The sequence below is a fragment of the Apaloderma vittatum genome, unplaced genomic scaffold (assembly GCF_000703405.1).
Source record: "Apaloderma vittatum isolate BGI_N311 unplaced genomic scaffold, ASM70340v1 scaffold7155, whole genome shotgun sequence".
NCBI classification, from domain to species: domain Eukaryota; kingdom Metazoa; phylum Chordata; class Aves; order Trogoniformes; family Trogonidae; genus Apaloderma; species Apaloderma vittatum.
This window is the reverse complement of record NW_009716417.1, coordinates 23291-48993: the sequence shown is the minus strand read 5'-3', so window position 1 is coordinate 48993 and position 25703 is coordinate 23291. Positions and strand designations below refer to the sequence as shown.

The window sequence follows — 25703 nt, the reverse complement described above, 5'->3', positions numbered from 1 at the left end:
GACCAAAAGGTCCTGGTTTAGTTCTTTACAACCTTAACACAAAATACATATTTTAGATGTACCCTGCTTCAGTAACCACTGAGGAGATGAAGAACATGCAACAAGAACGGTTTAGTAATTGGGTATTTATTACCAGCTTGCTAACTCCTTAATGAGCAAAACTGATTACTTGTTTAACCTTAACAAAATAAAACATTTTTGTGCAAAACCATCTTAATATCCATACAAAGACTCAGCTCACTAAAATACTTACCACTAAGCGAAAGCAGGAATAGATGCAAGGTCTCAGCATGGCTCCTTCCCATGGCACAGGAGTGGTTAAAGTGAAATTTTATCCAGTGTAGCAGCACTGCAGTACACATCACTAAATTCCCCAAGGGTAAGGTGATAAATTTGTTTGCACAAACTCCCCCAGAACAAACAGATGAACTGCAAATTGTTTTATTCAGTGACAATGTACTTTGCAAATATAGAGTACTTTGCATACCATTTCCATTTTCCATTTTTTTGCAGACAACACTTGAAGTTCCTTCCATTTTACAAAACACCATTAAACTAAAATGAAAGCATAAACAAGTCTGTGAAAATGTATTGTAGAAATTAGTAGGGCAACACCTCGGCCATTTTCCTCTTCTGCCAACACTGCCCAAACAAATGTTGGCAGCATCCTACAGCAGAAAGACAACTTAGTAGGATTATGACATAGAAATGCTGCTTTCTACACAGGAGGAAGACTATTCTGCAAGTGGGATGAAGTTCAGAGGCTGCGAATTGATCTGTGCAGATTATCTTCTTCCTCTGTTGCTAAAATGACAATAAATCGGATTTAGAAAGGCTTTTGCAACCACAGAGGTTCAAAATACCCTTTACTGAACCTAAATCAGCATTTAAAATATGAATATAGTGGTAAAACTGGAAACAGAAATTCAGGTTAAATTATTGCACTCAGAACAGTTTTACCTTTTCCTGGGTCCAAGTAAATATGTCACACTAAGTAAAAAAAAATACACTGAACTCCTCCAGTCAAAATCTAGACAGTGATTTTGGCCTTGGTTACACCCTCTCTTGTACAGATGACTCCTTGGAAACAGGCGCTCGTCAGGTCCTGGACTGCAGAGGAAGCCGAAGGGCCAAGTCTGTGAAATGACTCATTTCAGGCTGTTTGCTTCGCCTCTTGATGTACTCCAGCATTTTCACCTGGGTATGAAAAGAAAGACCTTTGGGGATTTTGAGTGTTTGTGTTTTCTCATTTCACAGGCCATCATTTAATCTCTATGACAGCGTTCTAACAGACACTCTTGTAATTCTCCCCACATTTCACTGGCTGTACGCACTTGCATTTCTTACTGCAGAGTTTGTTACAGGGTATCTTTCATAAAGGCTCTAGAAGACTCACTTTCCAAGCTTACACCATGCAGTTCCAACAGATTAAAATGCTGTATTTCTCTTAAAGATAGTTTTCTGTACTGAAAATAAGTTATTCCACTCAACATTTTCAGGTTTCCTAATGTGTGAAATACATTTAAAAGTGCTAGAAAGATACAGAGCACTTGAAATAAGCTGCTTATTCATTAAGAAACATTTAAAAAACAAGGTTGTAGGGTTTTTTAAACTCATTCATATTTTTCAAAAGAGCAACTTGTAAAGCAATTAGCTTTATTCAGATCAAGAAAATGTTACCTTTTCCCAAATGAAGAGCTAAAAAAGATCTTAAGAACTAAAACTTCTCTGCACTATCTCTTTTCCTTACCATAGTCTTGGTGTCAGCAAAGCCATGTTTCTGAGCGAGATTCCAGAGGTTGACTGAAAGCTGGTTTAGTTTGTTGTTTCGTAGATCCCCATGAGCTAGAATAGTATTAAACAAATAGAGTGCCAACTGGCTCTGTCGCTTTAGGGTCTATAATAAAAAAATAAAAATAAAAATCCTGTATTACCACATAATCATCCCAAAATATCCAGCATAACTTCACCAGGCTATATTCATTTTATAATACACAGCAATAATTACAGACACAAGAATACAGGAATAGTTTTCACATTCCATTCAAAATCAACAAGTAGCCATAGTCATGAATCAACGTAATTAAATACTTAGGCAGGAGTCCTCCCTCTCGTACCACTTTGTCATGGCACAGTTTGTAGTTCTTGACACATTTTTAACTCAAGACTCTCTATGATTGCATAGAAATCACCCTCCCACCAGCCACCCTTCCCCTTAAATCACCACAGCTATCTGTATTTTCTCAGAGACCAATACTGTCAATCTAGATTAATGCAACTACAGGCTTTTACCAATAGTCCATTCTTTTATTTTTTCAACCAAACATGCTTTTCCCTCCTGCTATTCTTTCACTGAAACTTTGCTGATACCAACATATTCATATCATATTTGCATCTACTTTCCCAGAAGGCGCTGAGGAGGATCCCACTTCACGGCAATGCCCACGGAGGAGCAGCGTGCCCTTCGGCCTCCGGGGAAGATCTCTGGGGCACACCGACATGCCCTGAGCTGACAAGGTGTTACCACCCTGATTTGGAGGGAGTGGAAAACGGAAGTAATGCAAATGCTGGTGCAGATTAGTTCTCTCCTAGAACTATTTCTGTGTAGTAAGTTTTAAAAGGCTAAAAGGATGAATTATTATTGGATGCATCTGAGACGCGGTACTTTTTTATACTGCTTTGCTGCAGCTGTCCTTTGGCTCGTGCTCAGGAAAGGCCACTGCTGAAAGCATGGCTCCATCTGCCACAGGAACTCAGCAGTAGAGTACTAGTTAAAACTGTCAGCTGAGCATGGCAATTAATGGACTTAGGACTTCAGCTCTCTCAGTTCAATACATGCTAGGGTAGCCAATATCTACTGTTCATATAGGAAAAAATAAGGCGGAAATTGGGGTAAGAAGAGTGCAGTGATCTCTGACTCGGGTTCTCCTGACATGGTACCAGTGCAGCCACGAAGCTTCTGCCCTGTCCCTCAGGGACCGAAAGTAAATTAATTTCCCTTCTCACTGCCAGCAGAAGAGGGGTCAGATGCTATTAATCAAAGAAACGACACACACTGAGCTATCAGTCCTCCAGATAAATATGGAAAAGGAGAAAGCCATGCCGTTAAAGAACTGGCTAAGCAGGAAAGAGGACACAGCACGCCCCAAACTAAAAGCATCAGACTGCTACTATATGTGACGCACACAGGAGATCTTTAGCAGCAGAAAAAATCTGACGCATCAGAAACCGTGCGCACACACACACACACACACACACACACAGAGGCGGTGAGCAGAGCTGCTCAAGGCCCCAGGAGAAGCTCCCTAAGCACTAAATTCATTACATGAAACTACCAAGAAACAGCTCCTCCTGGAACAGTTATCTACATTAGCAATTTCCATCCCGGTAGTTCCTAAACTTATTTACAGACTAAAACTACAACCATCACTCAGGAGCGTTGAACTGCACCCCCTACCAGACAGAGAAATAACATTTGATTAGTCTAATCCAGTAGCAGTAAAACAAAGAACAGAAATACATCTCAAAAAGACAATAAAAATAAAGTACTTATGCTTAAATATTACTGTAGTATTTCTCTTTTAGGGCTAACATGCCTCACAGAAAAAAGTAGAGAGGGTACAGCCAGCTAGTCCATTCATGAGGCATCTTGCCACATCACCATGTATCCTGGATTAACGAAATAAACTGTATTACCCATGGTTATTTTCCTGTTTATCATCTACTGCCTGTGTCTCTTCTGCTGAATGCAAGCTTCAAAGAGGTTTCTGGGAATTGCTTGGAGGTTTCATCAGAAGTGGGACAGTTAAATTATTAGGCAAAATGCAAAAGCAGCAGTACTCCAGTCTGAATATCAACTAGTGAGGTTTTCTAGGCAATATCAATGCAAATATAAAATCCATTCTTTAAAGTAAGGATTATGTTTTGACTGATTTGAAACATATGTACTTCAAAAAGGATCTAGAAACAGAAAAAAGCCAGAAAGGCAAGACACCAACTCTCATTGTATTGTGGCAAGAATAAGGCAGGATTTTGGCACCTAGTCACCAGTTACACAAGGCCAAGTGAAGCAGAGGCAGGTGCAGGTATGCAGGAAATCCCACCACATCTGAAGTCCAATGAGAAGAGTCAGACACAGTGAATGTGTGTGTAACATGGCACCGACCTCCGACCCGAGGGAGCGATCCCCGGTGCCCAGGCTGCTGCCGAAACCGAGAGGGAGTTGTGGGTGGCACCTCATCCCACAGGCTGTATCCGCAGGCAGCAAGGAGAAAGCAGCAGCACAGCTATTTGGCAGCCACACACGTCATGGGACCAGCAATTCCCACACCAAAAAGAACTGCCAGCCTTCCAGGCAGTGCATTTCCACTATCTTTGGAATAAAGAACAAACTACGTCATCCCAGAATGTGACCCCCTTGTGTCCTAGCCCCTCCGCCAAAGTACAGAGCAATGCCCAAATTTCATAGAGCATAACCAAAAAAATAGGGTCTTTCACACAATGGACCATGTAACGTATTTCACAAAATCCTGGCTAGCAATTCAAATATTCATTCCTATCTTTCAGTGACTTTTGCCAGACATCTATGTCATAAGGATACCTCGAGCCTTCTGTTAGAAAAGCATTTTTGCATTCAGGTACGTTGCTCCTCTGAAGGTGCATCCAGCCTGCTGCTGCTCCCTTAGGCAGCCTGAAAATGTGACCAGTCTGCCTGTGGCAGCACAGAGCTCAGCACGGCTTTAACTCTCCTGGAAACTGCAGTAGGTAAATTCTCTTGCCTCCCTTCTCCCAAAGAGGAACACAGTGTTTAACCACCTTTAGAAAATCTCAGCCAAGGACACAAATTTCTTCAGGATGAGCAGCTTCTTCTGAATTTAAAACATACCCACATGCAGAGAGCTATGTCCAACTCTGCTTCTAGTTCAGTATTCAAACAAAATCAAAAGTCACGTTTGAGTAAAACACACTCCATCTGGATAGTTATCGCTGAGCAGCAAGAGGCAAGGTCTTTGCATTCCTAAGAAACCTAGAGGATAAGATTAGTCTCCCACTCACAAAAAGGCAGAGAGGTTTCACTGACACATGCTCACGTGACCAGAATACAGAACTGTCCAGAACCAAAAATTTCCACTCCCACACGGCCACATTTAATGAAGCATTTTCTAATAGTGCAAAAAGTTCACACTTTGTTAACATAAGATGCGCTGTTTTCTACCAAACTGTCATTTTGGTGAGAGCATTTTATTGTGAGAAAAAAATGTATTTTCCCTTATAGCTTTTAAAGGAAATGAACTAATAAAAACACAGAATCATCAGAGGCTTGTTCATTTAAATGAGCAGCCAAGATAAGGAATAACAAAAGGTCACCAAGACCGAAGCAATCCAAATAGCACAGTGATTTTACGATCCGTTCTACTTTAGCACAAATGGAGGTCTCTGACAATATTCTTGCTTCTATTTCTTCAGCAGCAACAGCTTCCTCAGAAAACTATTCATTCTTACAAAACAATTTTTATCTAAATCTCTCAAGGACTTCTACTCAACAAAGCAAAATAAATGCTCCCCCTTTGTAGATAAGGATGGACAGAGGAGTAAATCCAAGGCCATCGAGGCAAAGGCAGGGCAAGGACCTGTATCCATGCTGCTTAGCTTTAAATCCAGTTTTCTGTGCAACAACTGCTTTGATGAAATAAGACAGGATCTCATTACTCCAAGTATTAAGCTTGAAAGTGGGGGCGGAGAGGGGGGAGAAAAATTTCAGAAACCACGGATTTCAAGCCTGACAAAAAAATCCCAGCCACGTACTTGATATAGGAGTCAGATGCAAAAAAAAAAAAAAAAATCCTTAATACACAATTCACAGTCCCACACACTGTTAAACATCTCCTTCCAATACCTGCTTGAAAAAATCTGAGTAAGAACATACCTCCTCTTTTCCAAGGGTTTTCAGATGATCCAGGATCTGTGCTATCACTGTTTCACACAGTTTATTAATTTCGGCCAGGAACTTGGAGTCTCCACCATAGAGGGTATCATTGGAATCAACTGCAGAGATGAATTCAAGCTTAGGTCTGGCTAAAGAGCGATGCATCTGTTTGCTACAGAGAACACCAGCTATTTACAGAAGCTCAGATTTAGGTGTTATAAAATGCCCCTCCTTCGTGAAACACAAACAGAACAATCTTGTTTAAGCACCTACCACTCGGTTGCCTACTAAGTCCTCTTGATTTTAAGAACAAAATGCTGAAAAGAATGGTCTAGCTTAAAGCCAGTCCTGTATTCCTGGATGCAGCTAGGCTCACAAATGTGTGCCAGACTTAAACGCAAAGCAACGTATAGTGACAATTTTCACTTTTTCCACAGAGACAGACTCCCTGCTCCCCTCAGTTTAACAGGGTATGGCCATCATCTTCAATGGCAGCAGGACTGGGCCACACAATTTACCCTTGAATTTTTTAGAGCTAATATAACTGTGATTTTAAACATGTGTTTTGGCCTCATTTATTTATAATGTTTTACTACAAAGTTACAAGAAATTTTTAAGTTTAAGTGTATTCTGGGTAAATCAGAGAGTATGTAAGTAAACTTCATTTTAAGAAGCTAAGGTACCAGGTCCACACAGAAAAAACCCCAACAAATATCATCCAATTACAGAGGAAAAATTACTAAACTACATTTCCATGTTTCTCTCCACTGAAATCTAATTAATTTAGATTTCTCATCTTGGGATTGACCAGCTATTTTGGTCATATAAAAATGGCTTGAAAGAAAAAGCAGCTAAACCATGTTTTCTTACAGAAGTGAACAGCAGATTTATTACAGAGTAGTTGTCAAACTGGCAACTATTTTCTGTGCTGCTAAACTGCAAGAGATATTTTGTCATGGTTGCTAACTCCGACAGACTATTCCCCAGAAGAACCACAGGCTATATTCCAGCCTGCCTCTCTGTGAAAGCCCTGTGCAACTCAAATGAAAAGCCAAACCAGCCTGGCCACTCAGACTAACTAATCTTGTCAGTATGCTCCAAAAGACTGAATAAATACTCTACCTTAATTTAGTAACCTCTCTATGATCAGAAGGCAAACACTCAAATTCCAGAGCATATCAAAATATTATTACAAAAAGGCTACAACCATTCTATAAAATGCAAAATTTGTTTTTTGCTACTCTGAAGATTTTTGTACATTAGCACCAGAATTTCTTGCCTTCAAAGCAGCAAATACATCATTTAAATAAAGAAGACCAGGTATTGCATTCTGAGTTGTTAATAAATATGAATGAAACACGAACGACGAGTATAAATCCAGTTGATACTTCAGACAAAAAGAAAACCCTCCATACATACAACGTTCTAATATTTCCTTGAAAAGTTCACAATTCTAAATATTTGCACCAATACCACCTAGAACAAAGTAAGTTTTTTCCACCGATTCACTTTAAAGAACAGACAGCACATCTGTCTGGGAGCCACCTCCTGTCATTATTTTAAGTTACAGTATCCAGCCCAGCACAGGGGGATCATGCATTCGGTAAGAGTAGCTACCACTGATCTTCTTTACCTAGCTACGGCGAACAACACGATACTGCAAAATGCAGGACGGAATGCGAGAATGCAGAGCCACCCTTCTGTATTACCTTTGTCTACATGGTAGATATATGCTTCTTGAGTCATTGCAGACAGCAGATGCAAAACATTAGTATAAATCCTGACTTTGTCATCGCTGTTATCCTCCCAAGTATAATCCTGGATCACATTTAGTAATCCTCGCACAAGAAACAACACTCCTTGCTCTGGATGGTCCTACAGAAAAGAAAGAAGGTAGGTGGAAACCAACAACACAACAACCCCAAAACAAAAATGGGATTATTTGCAGTCATTCAGGGATTTAGAGTCACAGTTTATTAGCTGTATAAAAGCAAAATTTACAATATAATTAAAGCTGACAACTACTTTTCTTAAGTGTGCTTCCTGCAAATCCTTTTAGGAATTTGTTATAGTTTTCTTCTAAAATGCCCATTTGACCCATAATCATAAACTGCCTTCACAGACAAACTTTGATTTCTAGTCACAGGGGAGTAGTACAAAATTAATTGTCAGCTTCTTAACAGCTACATCTCTAAAATCCAACACACCATATAGACTTTTTTTTTATTATAATAATATCAGTAAGCTCTAGAAACAAGTATATTACTCGTATGACTTTCAGAAGAACACCTGTGCTGGGAAGTCAGCATTACAGACAATCAGCAATCTTTTAATACGAAAGGAACATAAGGACACCTGCTTTACATAAGCTATGAGGTTTTGCAAGCAGTTTTAATATCGCACCCTGCTTTTTCAAGCTGGTAGTTGGTGCAATGATACCAACAGATGCAGGACAAATCAAAGTCCACTGGGGATATTTCCCTCTGATCGTCTATCCTGTAAAGTAAAAACCAAACCAAATCCAAACATGGCAGGGTACTAAGCCAGCCCTTGCTGGAAGAGAAGAATCTTTTGGAGACAGCCAGAGCTGTTAACAGAGGGAGGTAAAATCCTCAAGTGTTAGGTTTCCACTGTAGTGAAATCTCAAGAGTCAGAGGCTGCCTTTCTTCTCCAAGGTCAACAAAATACCTTGGCTACGTCAGTTTTATCTCAGGTCTTCCATCTTAGTTTACAATGCTTCCTCACCTTTCAGCTATAGCTGGAAAATATGGGAACGAAAATTACTCTCTCTAAACTTGAAAACTGGTTAAAAATTGGAAGAGGACAGAACGGCAATATTTTGTGAAATATTCATCCGAAGAGGAAGGTGATGTCACGACACATAATTACTGTTTTCACACGAAAAATGAGGCAACTTGTAACAAAGTCACTAAAACTAGAGCTCTGTATTCTTCCCCTCCTCCAGTATTAAGATTTTATGAGTGCTCAGCTAAAGTACCACTTTTCTGCACGGATCTGTTAAAACAGTAAATGATGTTTACACAATTAAATCATGATGAGATTTCACTCTATCCCAAATCCAGTCAAGTGCAAGGTGCTACTGAGAAATGCTGTATTATCCATCTCCAAAGAACAGTTCTGCCTCTCCATTTGGCATTGAGGTGAGTAATTTTGCAGCCAACAAGAAAAGGAGCTCAGCTTATTTGTGGAAAACTAACCACTATAGCTCCCACTCCCAAAAAGCCAGTCTTCTCTCCATTTTGAAAGAGGAAAGTCAAAATAGTCTTACCAGCCCACGTGCTATCCATACACACACAACTTACCGGAACAACCAGTAACGTGGAAAAAAAATTACAAAGGAATTCCAGGAGGAAGGCGTCAGAAGGTCGCATCTTTCCATCTACACTGATCATTTTTGGCACTTCAGGAACAAGGCTCACTGCGGCTTTGAAAAAAGCATCGGCTACAAAATAAAAATATAGTTGCTGTATTATCACTCCAACTGCGACAGCAGTCACGCCTGTGATCCACTGATTGCTTCGAGTTTGTTTCAAGCAGACTACAGAAAATGAAGGTGTGCTTTAACCCCAAAGAAACTCAAGACTCAGCAGTCAAAACCTGCTGTAACTGAAGTGATGCTGCTTTTTCAAAAGGAGTTTCCACATCACTCAAGAAATCTGAAATTGTAACTCTTTGGTTAACACCGTTTCAAATATATTGCATATATAATAATAAAAATAAATTAGCACATGATTCAAAATTGACTTATCTAAAGGAATACATATGTGAGATGAGGAATGCAAAGGGGGAAGAAAGAACATGCTGTCTTCTTCCTGGATCTACTCACAAAAGGCTGCTAGTTATGAGGAAGTACAGAAAATTTAACTTCTCTAAGTATTTACAGTGATTAAAATAATATAGCACCAGAATCTGAGGTATTGCTGGTTATCTAGATAAAATTATTTTTTCCAAGTATGACAACAGAGGAATTACAGAAACTATCCAGCATTATGGCCTTGGCAAAACAGCTGTTAAGAGTTTTTTCATAACTCTTTATTGTGTCTCTAATCCTATTCCCAAAAAACAATGCTAGAACATCTGTTCATCAATTTATTAAGTTAATATTCACAAGTTAAAAACAACAATATTTTTCTTCTTACTCTAGAAGACCTCTTACATATGCTAAGAGTTCACAAAAAAAATTCTGACAGCGGCATTATTCTGCACATTCTACGTTTCAAAATATTGAAGTATCCAAATCGTATTCGAATAGTTTAGCCAAATACTTCAAAGCATCCTTAATACTGTAGCCTTATTTTACGGGAACAGAGACTAAGGTCATGAAATCAAATTTGAGTAAAGAGAAAAAAGAGAATTTTTGGTAAAAGCCAAGAGGTGCTGCAGGGCAAGGATGGAGATACCACTGGCAGGCACGCTTGGGCATTTCCAGGAGTGCAGCTTGCTCTGGAAAAACTCATCTGAGCACTGAGACTCATCTGAGACTCCAAGCAAACTTGCTAAATATAGTACGAACTGATATCTAATTTAAGCTTACAAGGAATTCCAGGGAAACACGTGCATTGGAAAAACCGTAATTCTTCTGACTCGTATTTCTTTTCAGCACACAAGTGCCCTAACGCTTTTGAACTTTTCAGTGCTTAGAATGCAGACCCCTTCAGTCAAACATTGTCATTCTTCTAATTCTGCACATTTATTCTCATTTCAAACATGTAAGTTTGCACAGCCAACTCAAAGGAAGGTAAGTAATCTTTCTAGGAGCATTAGCAGAGGGAGGAAAGCAGCAGCAGATGCTCATTCTAGCACAAGTAAATGAATTCCTGTCACTTCGACAGTTGTCTCAAGAAAAAAGAGCAGTGCGTGCCGCTTATCACCATATAATAAAAACGTGACCAGACGAATGAAAAAAATGCAACTCAGAAAATAGTTTGCATACCAGAGTACCTATGTCTGTGCAGAGAATAGTCTGCCTTAGGAAGGTATTTCCTAACAGGACAGGAATGATCTGTGCAGCAATCAATCTTCAGAATGAAAGAGAAGAGCTGCAAAGTACCTCACCTGAATTTACCGCCTGCTCTCCCAGCAATCACAGCCCTACACGTTCTCCTCTAAACTTCTGCCATAGCACAAGCCTCACACCTCGTATCTTCACTAGGAGGAACTGCAATTTGATTTGATTTCCTCCTCTTGACCTCCTGCCGCCGGTGCCTGCTCACCCGGCCGAGCCAGGTGAGACCTTCACCAGAGCCGCTCCCTCAGAGCCGCACGCCCGCTCCTTGGCTGCCGGGAACCAGAAGAGATGCGGCCACACGGCCGAGGGCTCGCCTTGCCCTTGCTGCAACAACCTCCTCTGCGCTTCCATCTTGCTCTGCCCCAACCAGGGCCAACATGCGGCTGCTGTGTCCGGCCGTGTCCCCACGGTGCTGTCCCCTCGCCACTGCCGCGGCCACCCCGTGACCCCCCATGTCCTGCCGCTGTCTCTGCATGATGGGGGGACCGTGGGGCTCTTGCGCCTACATTTTTAGATCTTCGTCCTTACTTTGTTCCTCCTGCCCCCATGCACCTCAGCAAGACAAGCCAAAAAAGCAAGAGAGCATAGCAGCAGTTTGTTGCATTTTCTAGTAAAGAGACGGATATTTTGCTTTGGTACACCCAAAGTACTGGCAAAGGGCAATATGTTCGTTTCGACACCAGTTCAGCCAGTCTGTGCTAACCACAAAATGGTCTTACGCTGCAACGCTAAAAGGTCATTCATCCAAAATACACGAGCTCTCTAAGAAGCAAAAACAAATTCACATTAATGCAAAGGTTTTATCATAGATTTTGCAGAAAACTGTCCTCCAGACTCCACCAGCCTACTCACTTGTAGCGAGGTGTGAGAGCATGCACCATGTAATCCAAGTTTGGAGCAAAAGTTCACTAATAAGCTGTCACAGATGTCCTATTAATAAGTATGAAAGGAAAGGATCAGTATTTAATTCTAAATTACACTAATTATGAGGTTATGCAATGGTGCTTTCTCTGTATCTTTTGAAAGTCAATTTATAAAGCTATAACTACAGAGAAAACAACACATCTGCTTTTCCTGGCTTCCAAAAGGTTTAAGAGACCACATAAAAATCACTGAAAACCACAGCGGTGCTTAGCTCTTGATTAAAACTAACTAACTAACTACATAAGGCTTCTTCTGGTGAAGAATGCTGTTTTCTTATCTGCCTGAAGTACAACACTGCTTCTGAAGTGAGCCACTGGGAAGTTGGATAAGGGGAGAGCAGCCGGTGCATTAACAAATCATCATGATAAAGTCTTCCCAGACGGCTGTTAATATCTTGTGCAGTGCTCCGAACATGACATACTTCATGCTTCGCTAAATTTATCCTTTCACAGCAGCTCCTTCATTTTGGTTGACCATAATCCTACAAATCCTCCCCCCGAGCATACATGCTGACCTTCAGGCTACAAAAACTAACAGTCTTGGGTATGCAAGTCAGCACTCGCAGTAATACTCTCCTACAGAAAAAGCAAGTGGAACTGGTGTTGAATGTTTTGCTCACGGTATGTACACACACGCATCTAATTATACATACGCATAAATATATTTACCTCCATATATTTCTATGTATCAATGTCTCTGCATGTAAAAATTTAACTTACATTGTATTTGTTGCATCTGTGATAGTCAATTAAACGGTACCAGTTAAAGATTTGAAGAACAAGGAGGAGTAAAGCCGTTATAGATGGGGAAATAATTAAGCTCCTTAAGTCCACCTTCAAAAAGCAAAAGGGAGTAAGCTTGACATATCTACACAAAGTATTTTTAGTCACAGATGTAATTACACAAGGCTAAGTCCACCTAAAGGACAAAACCAGGGACCACAGAGTCTTCTGCATTCCACATCACCCTTGTGCCCTACATCATTGTCAAGTATATTTTAATACTCCAAAGATTTTGCTTCCACATCCAACAGATATTGGAAATTTAATGAACTCTTGTACTTGGGTGCAAAAAATTAATAGGAAATAAACATGGTAGGTTTTACTGCCTGTTTTTTTCCCCTGCTAAATAAATCAAGGCATTACTATTTTAATGACCAAGCATCACAAACATTTGGAACTCCTCCTGACATTGGTAAGGCCACAGTTAGAGTTTTGCTACATTGTTGAAATGTGGTTTTCCCTTTAGCTATTGAACATTCTCTGTCTTACAATCCTCTACACATCATTTCCAATCCAGGAACTACAAAGAATCACTTGAAGCAACAGAAATGAAATAAAATAAAATAAAAAATTATATAAGAAAATGAACAGGAACATACTATAATAATTCATATAATTTCATACTAATTCACACTACAAATCAGATGAAGATAAAAAGGTAATTACGTGGATGAAGCTTGCTAGTGCTAGTTTTAGGAATAGCTCAATTACAGATTGTTAGCAAGGCCTTAGTGCTTCCACAGGCTCAGAGAAGCGTAAGTGGAAAGGAAGATTCATACAGGGAGATGATACAGTACGAGCAAGAACACTGAATACAAGATATTCTACTCTTAAGCTGTAATCAGTAAAAGCAACACACATCAGTCCCCCCAAAAAACCCAAACCAATCAATGACAGATTTCAGCCTCCCTCTCTAAATTCCATGTAATCCCTAAAGACTCTTGAGGTAAAGTATCATCAGCAGTCTTTAAAGAGAGCTCCATTAGTGAGACTGGAAACTTTGAAATAATAAATGCTATCGTTATATACTGTAGTTTCTTCTGGGGTTTATGAGGTGAAAAAAAAATAAAATCAAACAAGTAGAGAGAAATCATTCCTCAGAAGTCTTAAAAAACTCTCAGAGTTTCCCAAAGAACCAGTACGTTTGTTTAAAAGCGACCCAGCCAATAAAATAGTAAGATTTTTTTTGAAAAAAATAACACTGCCCCTCATACAAAAGGCTCTTAAAAAAAAAAAAAAAAACTATCTTGACAAAAGATGTGAGGAAAGTCCTCCTGAGGATTCATAGCTTAACAAAAGGATGGGGTGGAAAGGGAAAGGAGCAGGAATAAAAAGCTTTCACAGTGGAGTGACATGATTACAGCGCTCCTTAAGGTTTTGCAGAGAGACGTGTCCCTACGATGAGCTGGGAGGTGCCAATGTTGGCAGACTAGTCTGGAACGTGACTGCAGATGGATCTCATGATTGTGAGCAATAAAGCAGCAGATGAAATCTAATATTAGTAAAGCATGCAGGGAGAGAAACAGCCCTTGCTATAACTATAGAAAGATAAGTTCTAAATAGGCTATTTATACTCATGGAAGATTTTGGAGTCATCATCGATGGTTTCCTGAAAACCACATCCTAAACAGCTGCCAAAAAGGCAATTACAAGAATCATTAGGACAGCAAAAGAAAACTGAGGTGTCACTGTATCATTTATATAGCTGCTGTGCATTTATACCTGGAATACAGTCCTGATCTTCCCACTTCCAAAAGGATAAAAAGCAAACAGAAAAGGTGCTAAGGCATGGAACTGTTTCCTTATTAGAAAAGCCCATACTGACACAAATTCTTCAGGAACTTATCAATATCATTTCATAGATAGCATGAAGAAAATGAATCAAGAATGACTGAATTGTTCATAATATCCCTAGCAGATCAGCTGCACGCACTGAAACACCCAGCTAACATTTAAAAACCGTACAGAAATAAACCCCTAAGCTGTAGATTTCCAAGTAGTACGTAACTGTGGAACTCACTGTCATGTGAAGTTACAGATGCCAAAAGGTAAAAATTGATTAAAACCGTTAAATTCCTAAGGATTGGTCCATCTGTTTTATTAAATACCATGCTCCATATGCAACCTTTGTTGAAGGATTTATTTAGACCACCTGCAGCTGAAAGCTAGGAAGCATTATTCCACATTTTTGCTTCCTCTATGTTCCAGTAGTAGATGCTACCAGACATTTCCAAAAACAGGTTGTAGGCTAGAGAGACCAACAGATACGAAATGCTAGTCTGAAAGCTGACAGACATGTCATCTCTCTTAAATCATATGTAAAAGCTATTGGCTGGGATAAAGAGAGAAATAAGAAAAAGCTCAGTGAACGGGAGAAGTTTCCAGCTGTGGAAATCCCAGATAACAGCACAAGTCATAAATTTGCTCAAATTCAGCACTATCAAGAAAGACACTGTCTCATCAGTTTCTCCTAAAGCTACTGTCCTGCCTTCAAGGAGAACAGTATTAAAAAAAATAAAAGAGACAGCCTATCTCACCAGAGAGATCTCACCAGAGAAGTGTGAGCCAAGAAGTCCCAAAATCTGGAATTGAGAAAACCTCTTTAGGTTTTTATTTCACTGAATTTTTTCTTTTATACACTATTTATATTCTGCAGATCTATAAAGAATTTAGGATATTAGGAAAGAATTCTAAAAACTGTTATGTTACTGAGGAAATGCACTAAACCATTATTAGACTATGATTAAAAATTGCTTCTTAGACATTCTATACCATACTTTCTCCAAAGTGTGGCTGGAGCCTGCCATAATGAGAGAACATTAATGGAAAAGTAACATTTTCTGAAGCGGAAAAAGAAATTCCTTTTGCAATTTACTAGTGAAACTGTGTTTCAGATACATTTGAAGAACAGAACAAATACCTAAAAGTACATTAAGCACTGTATGCTTTGGAATTAAAATCTGCATTTGCTAAACAAAATAAAGATCTGTATCAGGTGATTTGGGGGACAAACACTCCCCATTCTAATTAAGTTTTATATTTGACAGTATTCCAGTGAAATTAGTCACAAAGAATCAGCTTTATTCACTCAGCGTGTGACTTGTGAAGCGAGTCAGGCATTTCACAGCCTTTCAAATGAAAAAGCCACTCAACACACGCTACCAGAAAGTTGCATCATCTCTACTCACCTGCTGAACACTGTGACCAACAATTAAAAACTCATGCTGTCCGCTCCTTCACAGGCAAAAGCAGCATTTCCACAGGGAGGAAATATGTGCAATTAAAAGAATACCTATATCTCAAAAATCCAGGAGTGACACAACGGAGCATGCATTTAATCTCAATTTAGTGCAACCACTCCCTATGACTGAAAGCATGACTGATGAGAATTTATTACTCTATGCTGGCAGCATCCTGTGTTCTGTGGATCAGTTACAACAAAAATAAATGAAAAGCACATCCCTGTCAAGTCTAGCATCTTCCTTTCTAAGGTGGGCTCTTAACGGGCTCTCCAGAGGTGCAAACCATGCATCCAGGACAAAAATTACCTAAAACATTCTGAACATAATTACAGATTCAATTTTTTTAAAGCACCTCTTTGGCAGCTGGAGACAACAGTTACGTTTAACACATGTTGGACAGCATACTTGGATACACATCTGTCCGTGTATTAACAGTGGACCTTTCATGAGCCTTTACGTCCATATTTCTCACCCAATTTCATTGCCTTAAAGAAAATCTTTTCCAAGAAAAATTACACAACCAGTTTTCCAAGGCTGAAGGATTTGGGCGAGTTTAAACAAGCACCACCCAGTTGCTGTGATTCAGAGCCCAGCAAATCCCAGCAGGCAAGGATCGGATTTGGAAGAGGAAAGGGGACGGGCGAGGCACTAGGACTGGTGGTCAGCAACTGCTGCCTGGTGAGATCGGGAGCGAGGCAAACACCAAACTCCTCCCAATCAGCCGGGGCTTCTCCAGCTGTTGGTAGTTTATCAGTGCAATCTGCAGCCTGGCCAAATTTATTTACCGTTATGAACTGCAAACCCTCTTTACAAAAAAGGGATCTTTTACATTCCTGTTATCTACCCCAATAGGTAACTTTACTCCTTTTTCAAGTTAAAGATGCTGCAATTTAGAGAAAGCTTCCTATTACTAACAGTGGTCTATTCTGTGAAATTCAAGTTTGTTATATGTTTAAGGGAAAACTCAACTCACAGAAATAGCTAGACTCCTTGAAAGAACTTAAAATTTAAAAAAAAAATCCAACCAACCAACCAAAAAACCAACAAGAATTTAACTCTCTGAAAACAACAGCTGGAATCTTTAAAGAGAAACTGCATGCACACATGCATGCTCCACTCCTGCCTGAGCTATCAGATCAGGTACATTACCTTTCAGGTTTATTTCTCTTCCCAATTTTAAATCGATTAAGCTAATTCCAATCAGCATGAAATAAAGGTTACGCACAAGACACAATTTCACTTCCTAGCCTAATGCTATCATTAACTGCACACTCTTAAAATTTCGCTTCATGCTGCACTAGTTTTAGTGGATCAGTGTCTAAGTGACAACAGTTAACTCGGTTAACTGACTGGATTTAAATTTGCTGTTATGAATTAATTAGTACGTATTATACACACGAAATGCATTCAGTTGAGATACAGATTAAACTGTGTTAAGAGTAACCTTCAAGGACACATTATCTAACTACAATACATCAGAAAACAAAAAGACAAGTCACAAAAAAACTCTGAAGACTGATGTCACTGTTGCTTAAGTGGTTAACATGCCATATTACCCATGCAAATGACATGTCTCTGAATACAAATTATGCCCAAAACAGCTTTTCTATGGAAGCAAAGTAGTGTAGAACAATAAAACCTCGGTAAACAGAGTGCATTACTGAACATCAGAGTTTTGCACACGCTTCACTTCAACAAAAGCTGAGACAGACCAAATGCTCCTCTCTAACTTGTGGGTCTATAATTCAGGAGATAGTGATTAATAAATATACATTTTGGAGACTGAGTTCATAATACTTCACACATACACGCTACTTAAAAAGATTTCAGAATGGGGATTCTATTTGTTGCTGAGTGCACACACTATGTTCACGCATCAAACGCCAGCTGGGCACATCCATAAAGACACGCACAAAAAATGTGGGCAATTGTTGGGGCCCAGGAGTCCCGTTCAGAGAAGAGCTAGTCTATAAATAGTAAGATTATTAAATCACAGAATTGGTCCCAACGTGGGCAGGGCATAGTCCTTGAAGACCAAATATTACAGAGAAACTGCTGTGAAATTGCTTACTAAAAGTGATGAGCTGCAACACTGCAACAGTAACAAAAATTGATACAAAGGATAAGGTAAACTGGTCAATTAAACAAAACACCACAGGAAGAAAAAAAAAACGAGTACATTTTCAATAAACGGTCATTTACACAGAAAGTGCAAAATGCTAATTGCACAACAACAGACTTTGCAGATCTTTTATTTGCACAACACACTTGGACACAACAGCCAGCTTTACCGTAAATCCCTCTGCTTTGCTATACGGGCAGCATCAGATTCAAAACAAAGAAATACAACAGTCACCCTCTACTAAAAAGTCTTCATCAGCATCCTAAGTCAGCTTGTTTGTGCAGCTGGAACTTACTGGTAAATGCAGAGCTTGGAAAACAAGCTCTCAGGAAGAAGCACAGAGCTAAAACAAAGAACTAACAGCCACAACAAAAGATGTTGCAAAGTAATCCAATTTACTACCGTCACAGCTCCATTGAAAACATGTAAAGGAAAAGCATTTGGCACTGGAAAACAGATATTTAAAGTCAGTATTAAAATTGCAAAACGAAGCAGAATGACATCACTTTAAAAAGGAAAAGAGAGATGATGCAAACAGTTCAAAGTATAAGAAGACTTTCAGAACAGGTAGCTGTCTTCCGTTTGTAATACAAACAGGAACAAGATCACATTAAATGGTCATATGGACTTTATGCTCATTCTGGTGCCAGAAAAGCTCCAATTTTTTCCCCATAATCACTCTCTGTCATAATTTCCAACTACTTAGAAAACATATGTTTCATTTGCCGTATTATCTGGTATTACTCCATTGTTTCACTCTGATACAGCAGCAGATTTTCTTAGCTAAGCCTTTATCACATGTGGTTTGAGAGCAAGCTTCTGGTCATTGACCTACGTCTTCTTTTCCAGCTCACTGCAGGATTGTGTCAGCCTGTGAACTACTATGCAGATGAACTAGTTTCTTTTTCCACAGTTACACTAAAGTAAATCATTTGTGATTAGAGCACTTGCATAAATATGCAGGAGGAAAACATTCCACGTTTTCCATAATTTTTACGTAATTTAGGACAACCTACCTCATAGCCATGACTATGTCAACTAGAGTCACTCATCTTGCTTATTTAGATCACAGGATTAGTGTTAGAACTAAAGAGTTGCTTTAATATGACAAGTTTCCACCCTAACAGTGCTGGAAACAGGGCTGTATTTTAAATACATCACAAATACATGACTTATCATTTCAATCAAATGTTATTCGCATCTAGAAATAGTGTTGAAATAAGAGGATCTTTAAGTAGGCATGTCTGCACCTTACCTTGTGAAAGGCACTGATTTGCCAGAGCAACCTGTCCGGAGTGTAGATACAGATTAAGACGTGTGAAGATACTGCTCAGAGATGGAATTGTAATGAAGCAGAAGGCAACGCAAGCCTAAAGCAAGAAAAATAAAAAAAAAAAAGAAACCAAAGAAAATTCCTAACTCAGAGTTATAGCAATCAGTACTGATTTTACACACAATTAGGAATCAAAATCTCTAAATCTGTTTTGGAAAAGACTTTCAATCAAAAACCAAATATTATATTCATTATTTATAGTAATTATAATTGTGAGTATATTAGGTCAAAATTCATTCTATGACTCCAGCCAAAGAGCTCCTTTCTCCTCGGATGACTGGCTTGCAGCTCAAGACCAAACCTAACTAGCTTATTTGACCATCTCTATATAGACTCAGAGGCACTAAAGTCAAAAGGAGACTTTATGTGAAATTCAAATAGCATTTTCAACATATCAACACTGATATTATAAGGCAGAAGTTCAAATATAAGTTTCCCCCATCTCTCATTCTCTCTGTGACTGAGTTACATAGAAATTAAGTATCTTATTTCAAAGATTCACACCAGAATTCACACCAACACCTCTCCAGTGAACCTTCTTTTGAAGAGGGAGTCAATCATGTTGCTTTTTTTAAACACAAAGCTGCTATTAGATGCTTTCAGTCTTTTTTTTTTTTTTCCTGCAAATGGCAGTATTTGGCTTTAGAGAGTAAAGGTCAACAGTAACAACAGAAAATTAGACTACAAAAAACCCACTAACATAGCATTTTTGAAAACATTATGAACTTAGGTGGCAGCAGAGATTAGTATCTGCTAAGACGACAGGCTCCAAGTTTATGAGAGTCACACCTACCCTGACGAACGCAGCAGTCTTTCTGGAATGATTTCCTTTCATCACCTTTCTTGTTTCCATTGCTAGCTGGTTCACAGACTACATCAGAAAAACCAAAAGCAAATCACCAAGAAAAACGCACAGATCAGGTCAGCAGCAAATAACAAAGTGCATGTTTTACTGCCTGCATTCAGAGAACAGGAACCGTCAAAAGGCACCTGATGGAGCGTGCCCTCATTGTGCTATTTACTTTTGGACTTGGAGAATTTTATCGACCGTTCTTTAAAGCAAATATGATACTGAAGTTTTGTGAAGACAGACTTGTTGATTTATTCAAGGCTTTAGATCATCCCTTGCTTCCCAGCTACAGTGCTGTCATCACCTTCTTCCTGGTGTAAAGATAATGATTTCTAGCCAACATACTTATTACAAGAACAAAATAATAGAAGGATTTAAGAGATGATTCAATGCTGCAAAGGAATTGGATGCAGCTAATGCTCACCTGACAAGTGACTCAATACAAAAAAGAAATTAACCTTCCTGATCACAGCAGGACTCTGCCTGTAGCTGCAGCCAGCAACAGTCTCATCTCTCCTACATGGAGTATTATAGAAGAGAACCCCAATTCTGAATGCACAAAAATGCCATTTATTAGAAATGAAATACTGCACGAGATAGCCAGTTTTCTTTGTTGCAATGATACCACACATGCCTGTCAAGAACTTCAGAGAGTTCAAGGTGATAAAATGAGAGTTGAGATGAAAGTCGACTTTAAAAACATCTGATAAAAAGACTTCAGATTTATTTTGACATAGACCAATAATCTGAGCAGGGAATGGAAGAACTGCTAATGTATCCTCGCTTATTAAGATAATGTAGATGAACTGCAGCTTACATGAATCAACTGGACTAGAACAGGCTCCAGATTGCAAAACATTGACCTGGCTTCAACATAGAAACTCAGCTGTTGTTCAAAGTCACGGCCAAACGAAACCTAGAGAAGACCAAAAAAACCACAAACCTGAATTTTACTTAAAGTCGTTAACTTTAAGAAATATAAACCTGCATACAGATAAACCACAGATTTGATCAAAAGTCAAGATCCTCATGTACTGTTAGAAAACTCCCCATCACTAACAACAAAATAGCATCTAGAGAATCTCTGTCCTTTTTAACTGTCTGCTTTCCAATCACCTTTAGAGAAAACTCAAAGTTTTGCTGGGAGATTTTGTCTTCTAGTTTATAGACCAAGTACTTATCAGGAAAACAAAATTTAAATCCCAGAGTTGTGAAGTATTTTCAGAACTAGCAAAACTCTAGTGAAGAGGGGAAAAGGCTTGGTATAGTTCACACTTAAAAAGTAAAACAAAGCAACAAAAAAACCAGAAAAACAGAAATAGATCAGTGAATCTGTATTAAGATTGCTGTAATTTCTAATTGATAAAGGGCCTCTGAGAGAAACCAGTGTTCTCCTAACTGGATATATGAGTAAGAAAAGCAGGTTTGCTTCGAGTTTGGTTAAAGAATACATGCTTATTACATAGTATGGCAAAAGCCTGCAACCTTGCACGCTGGCAGGAAAGAAGTCAGAAAAACCACCTTTGTGTGAGAACATCCTATTTCTAACCCTTCAGATTTTCAAAAACCAAGTGCTGTCAGCTGGAGTGTCTCAGCTGTCAATTAAAAGCCTAGCACGAGAAACAGTCTCCAAGCAGTCTACGTTTATGTATTCAAGTGGATGGTTTTTTCTAATAGAAGTAAGAGTTGCATTATTTATTACTACTCAAGCCATATGCAAAAGAAGCTTTTACAGAATTAAAATAAAAATTACATTTAATCCATACAGTGAAAGATCAAAGAAACTGCACCACAAAGGATGGCTTTTTACATTAGACAACTGTCTTTGCCTTTCCTCTATTTGTGTAACTGCTGATTCTTGAGTCCTAATCTCAGGAAAAGTTCTCAAAAATATAAAAATTTGCACAAAAAAAGCTTGACTGTAAGGATGACTGTTACAACTGCTTTTGCCCTCACATCTTAATGTGTGCTGGTTTAAAATTTATAACCAGACATTCCCTAAGCTAGGCAATAAAGCCACATCAAATATTCTTCCCTGTGGGAAATCCTCCCTACAGATAATATATAATATTATACTGCATGTAAAGCTTCATAAAACAAATGTATTAAATAGCAAATCATTACAGCTGAAGAGAAATCAACCATCTAGAGTTAAATTCATAGAACTGCAAAAAAGAGGACAAGTAGAGACAAAGCCTGTCAGCTCTGAGTACGTGAAAGAAAAGCCAAGCATTGAGAGTACCTGGTTAGAGAATTAAAAAAGCTTGAGAACATCTCCCATCACCAATCTGACACCTCAAACACAACAGACATGAACAAAAATTGATATGGGGATAGGAAGGAGGGAAGGGTTAAAAATTAATTTCAAGACAAAACAATGGAGTTCTTGTGCGACTACTGATTTGAATCTACAAATAATATCATTTGTATCATAAGATAAATAGAGATAAGAATACAAGTTATACTTATTTTGTGTTTTTTAAAGCTGCTACTGGTTCCATTTAGAGCTGGGTAATAGAATTTCATTCACATAAATTGGTGACCTCTCTGATACTCTAAAAGGCAAAACTCGCATTGCTGCTTAACTTTTAAATACTTACCATGTTTTAAGTGAGATTTAACAAATTAGGAGAAAATACGATTAAATAAACAATGTGCACTTTAAAGTCTCATATTGCACCATGTCAGCTTCAACACTGCACGTTTCTTTCAACACATGCACGCTTTTTCCACCAAAATACACTGGTTGGGGTTTTCAGCAGTTCTAAGCGAGTCAGACGCAGAGTCTCTGATTCTGCTGCTCAGGCATCCGTTTCTCGTGGGCATCTCAGGAAAATCCAAGCTACAAGGCACCTCCCAGCAGTGGCACACAAGCGTCACTCACCATTTTTATGAATCCATTTATCAAAGCTGCTAACATTCTTTTCTCATCCTCAAGGGTTAGTGCACTGTAAGAGAAACAGGACATGGTGAATTTTAGAATATTGCTGATCTTACTTACCTGCAAAATTTCAAATGATACACTCTAAGTTATATCATGTTATGTCCAAATAAGATATTTATTGTACACTAAGATCACTAAGCTGGTAATTTTAGTTATAAGGCAATAAAACTGATTTTAGTATGAATCTCACCAAGTCAAGCACACACCAAATTAAATTACAAATTTAAAGGAAAAACATTTTCAAGAGTTTCTTTAGATTTTACAGAAACTCAGATTTTGGCAAAAGGAAAAAGGAATCCTAGCTAACTTTCTTCACTGTAGAGAAAGGAAATGGCTTCAGTCTTGTGTAACGACATGAGATTCTGAGTGGGAACTGATTATAAAAACAAAAAGAAACTCGTAAATCTGTGCTTAGAAGAGAGTTATCCTGTTTAGGGATAAGAAAAAGCTTTTAAACCACACTTAAAATAGTATATGTAATTAGTATGTGTAATAGTTAATGTAATTATTTTAGAAACGTTAGTTTATTGTTCGATTTGGTGGGAGGGTGATTTGGTTTTTTTAGCCAATCCTGCCACATAATTTAGAAGTAATTAATATCACCTTGTTACAATGCTGCCTTTGTGACGTTTTAGTAAGAACCAAACTAAACTGGTAAGTAAAAAAGAGTTTCTTTTCAAGATTATCACAGATACCTACTCTATAGCAAGAATTCAAATCCGATTTGAAACAAATTTATGTCACATGAAAACCCAATAAGTCAAACCTGTTTCACTGAAAATGGATGGACAAAAAGTTACAATTACCTAATACAATTTAATCCTGGCTTCAGCTTCGACCTTTAGCGTATCAGTTACCAATTTCCTAGCTCAGACACCAGATGGGAAGAGAACAATAGTTTTATTATACAAATTCAGTAAAGGAGGAAAGAAAATCTCAGCATGATTAGCTCATTAGTGCATTGCCAATCAAAAGAGTCAACTGACGGGCTCTGAAAGGCTCAGAACACTTGTAACGGGATCTCCGGGTCAGTTACAGGTTTCCAGCTCCATTCTGAATCAGACCCCTGCCGCTCGAAAGGCTGTTCAGCCCCCGACAGCTGTGACGGGGCTCAGCAAGCCCCACACACTGCATTGGGAGTTTCCTGAACCAGGATATTAAAATAGGTGAGGGAGTTACTTTAGGATAGTTAGAATTTGTGGCGATTTGCCGATAAGAGACGACACAACAGACCCAAGCTAACGACGCGCACCATCTCGGCTAAAAGAACTGCTGGTTTAAGGGACTTTAAGGATCCCAGAAAACTGTCGAGTTGTTTTGGCAAAACCTCAGAGGAAACACCACACAGAGATTGCCATAAACTGCTTAGTTTTTTTAACTGAGCTGGCTTAGCTTCAATGTATTGCTCTATTTAAAGGCTGAAGTGGCTTTTATTGCAACATACGGCCAAATAAGGTGCCCTAACCCAAAGTAAAGCACTCTAGCTGGTATAAATTGGAATTACTTGCCAAATCTGACTTCTTTATTGGCAATAAATCTTGCATTCATAGCATATCAAGGCTGAGAAAGTTATAAATTCCTTTACAGTGTTTGCCATACTAAGCCTCTGGCCTCAGAGTGCCAAAAGAAGCGATGCCCTTACAATTCTACTCAACCCAAACCAGAAGAAATAAAGGAGATAATTGCTCTTAAGATCTAACATTTACAGCATTGTCATTGTGGTTCTATTTTCACTCAGACACAGAGTTCTGTGTGATTTCTGCAAGTCACCTACAAACCGTAACAGCTTGCCCCATTGCCAATTGCTGTTCTAACAGTGAGGGTGCAGCGGGGCAGGCAGCACCCTTCGCCACCTCAGCACTCCATGTCAGGGGGAAAAGAGAAGAGGAGGGTTTAGGGGAAAGACACAGATGGTTCAAGAGCTTCTCCTCTGCTCTAGCTTCCCCTGCCCAAGTTCCTAAGATTTGCCAGGTGTCCTTTTAAAGATTTCACACTCCTTCGTAACGGCTGAAAAAAGTGGCCCAAAAAAAGATGTAACTGAGTATGGCAAACTTCAATAGCTACATATTCACTTCAATCTCAAAAATAGTTCATTATTCACTATAACTCAAAGATTACATTGGTTTCACTCTCAAAAATACTTTTACAAGAATGGCTTCTTTAACGCCTCTTCTTCACCAGAAAACTCTACCAAACCGTTGCTACTTTCCTTTTAAAATTGTGCTTCAGTACTCAAAACAAAGCAGTAATTAAAGAGCAAATGGTACGTGCTGCCACTTCACTGCACAACTCTTCCCTCACCACTAATTGGATTCATGTCTTAATCCACCATGAAAAAACCCACCCTCAGAAACGTGAAAACGTATACCCAGCAGCCAAATTTTGTGGAATGATAGTTAGTAGTATAAGTAAAGTTAATCTTACTTCACAGAATCATGCATCGTCTTGCAGATGTGCAGGAGGGCATTGAGTATAACAGGATTTCCTGCTGATGCCTATAAAATATTTTAGAAACAGTGATGAAAAATCCTGCTCTGTCAAAGTGAAAAAC

The 25703-nt window shown here is 38.9% G+C and overlaps 1 protein-coding gene across 1 annotated transcript in view; it reads right to left on the bottom strand.

Annotated features, from left to right (window-relative positions):
* Window positions 1-891: 891 nt before the first annotated feature.
* Window positions 892-25703, bottom strand: part of LOC104274008 (chromosome unknown open reading frame, human C16orf62) — a 45870-nt gene continuing 21058 nt past the window's right edge. Inside the window, 11 exon segments of the mRNA XM_009869516.1 lie at window positions 892-1197; window positions 1751-1897; window positions 5927-6045; window positions 7636-7801; window positions 9250-9389; window positions 19281-19395; window positions 20152-20229; window positions 21026-21124; window positions 23093-23156; window positions 25577-25634; window positions 25637-25647. Of these exon segments, the coding sequence (XP_009867818.1) occupies window positions 1099-1197; window positions 1751-1897; window positions 5927-6045; window positions 7636-7801; window positions 9250-9389; window positions 19281-19395; window positions 20152-20229; window positions 21026-21124; window positions 23093-23156; window positions 25577-25634; window positions 25637-25647 (1096 nt within the window). The 3' untranslated portion in view covers window positions 892-1098.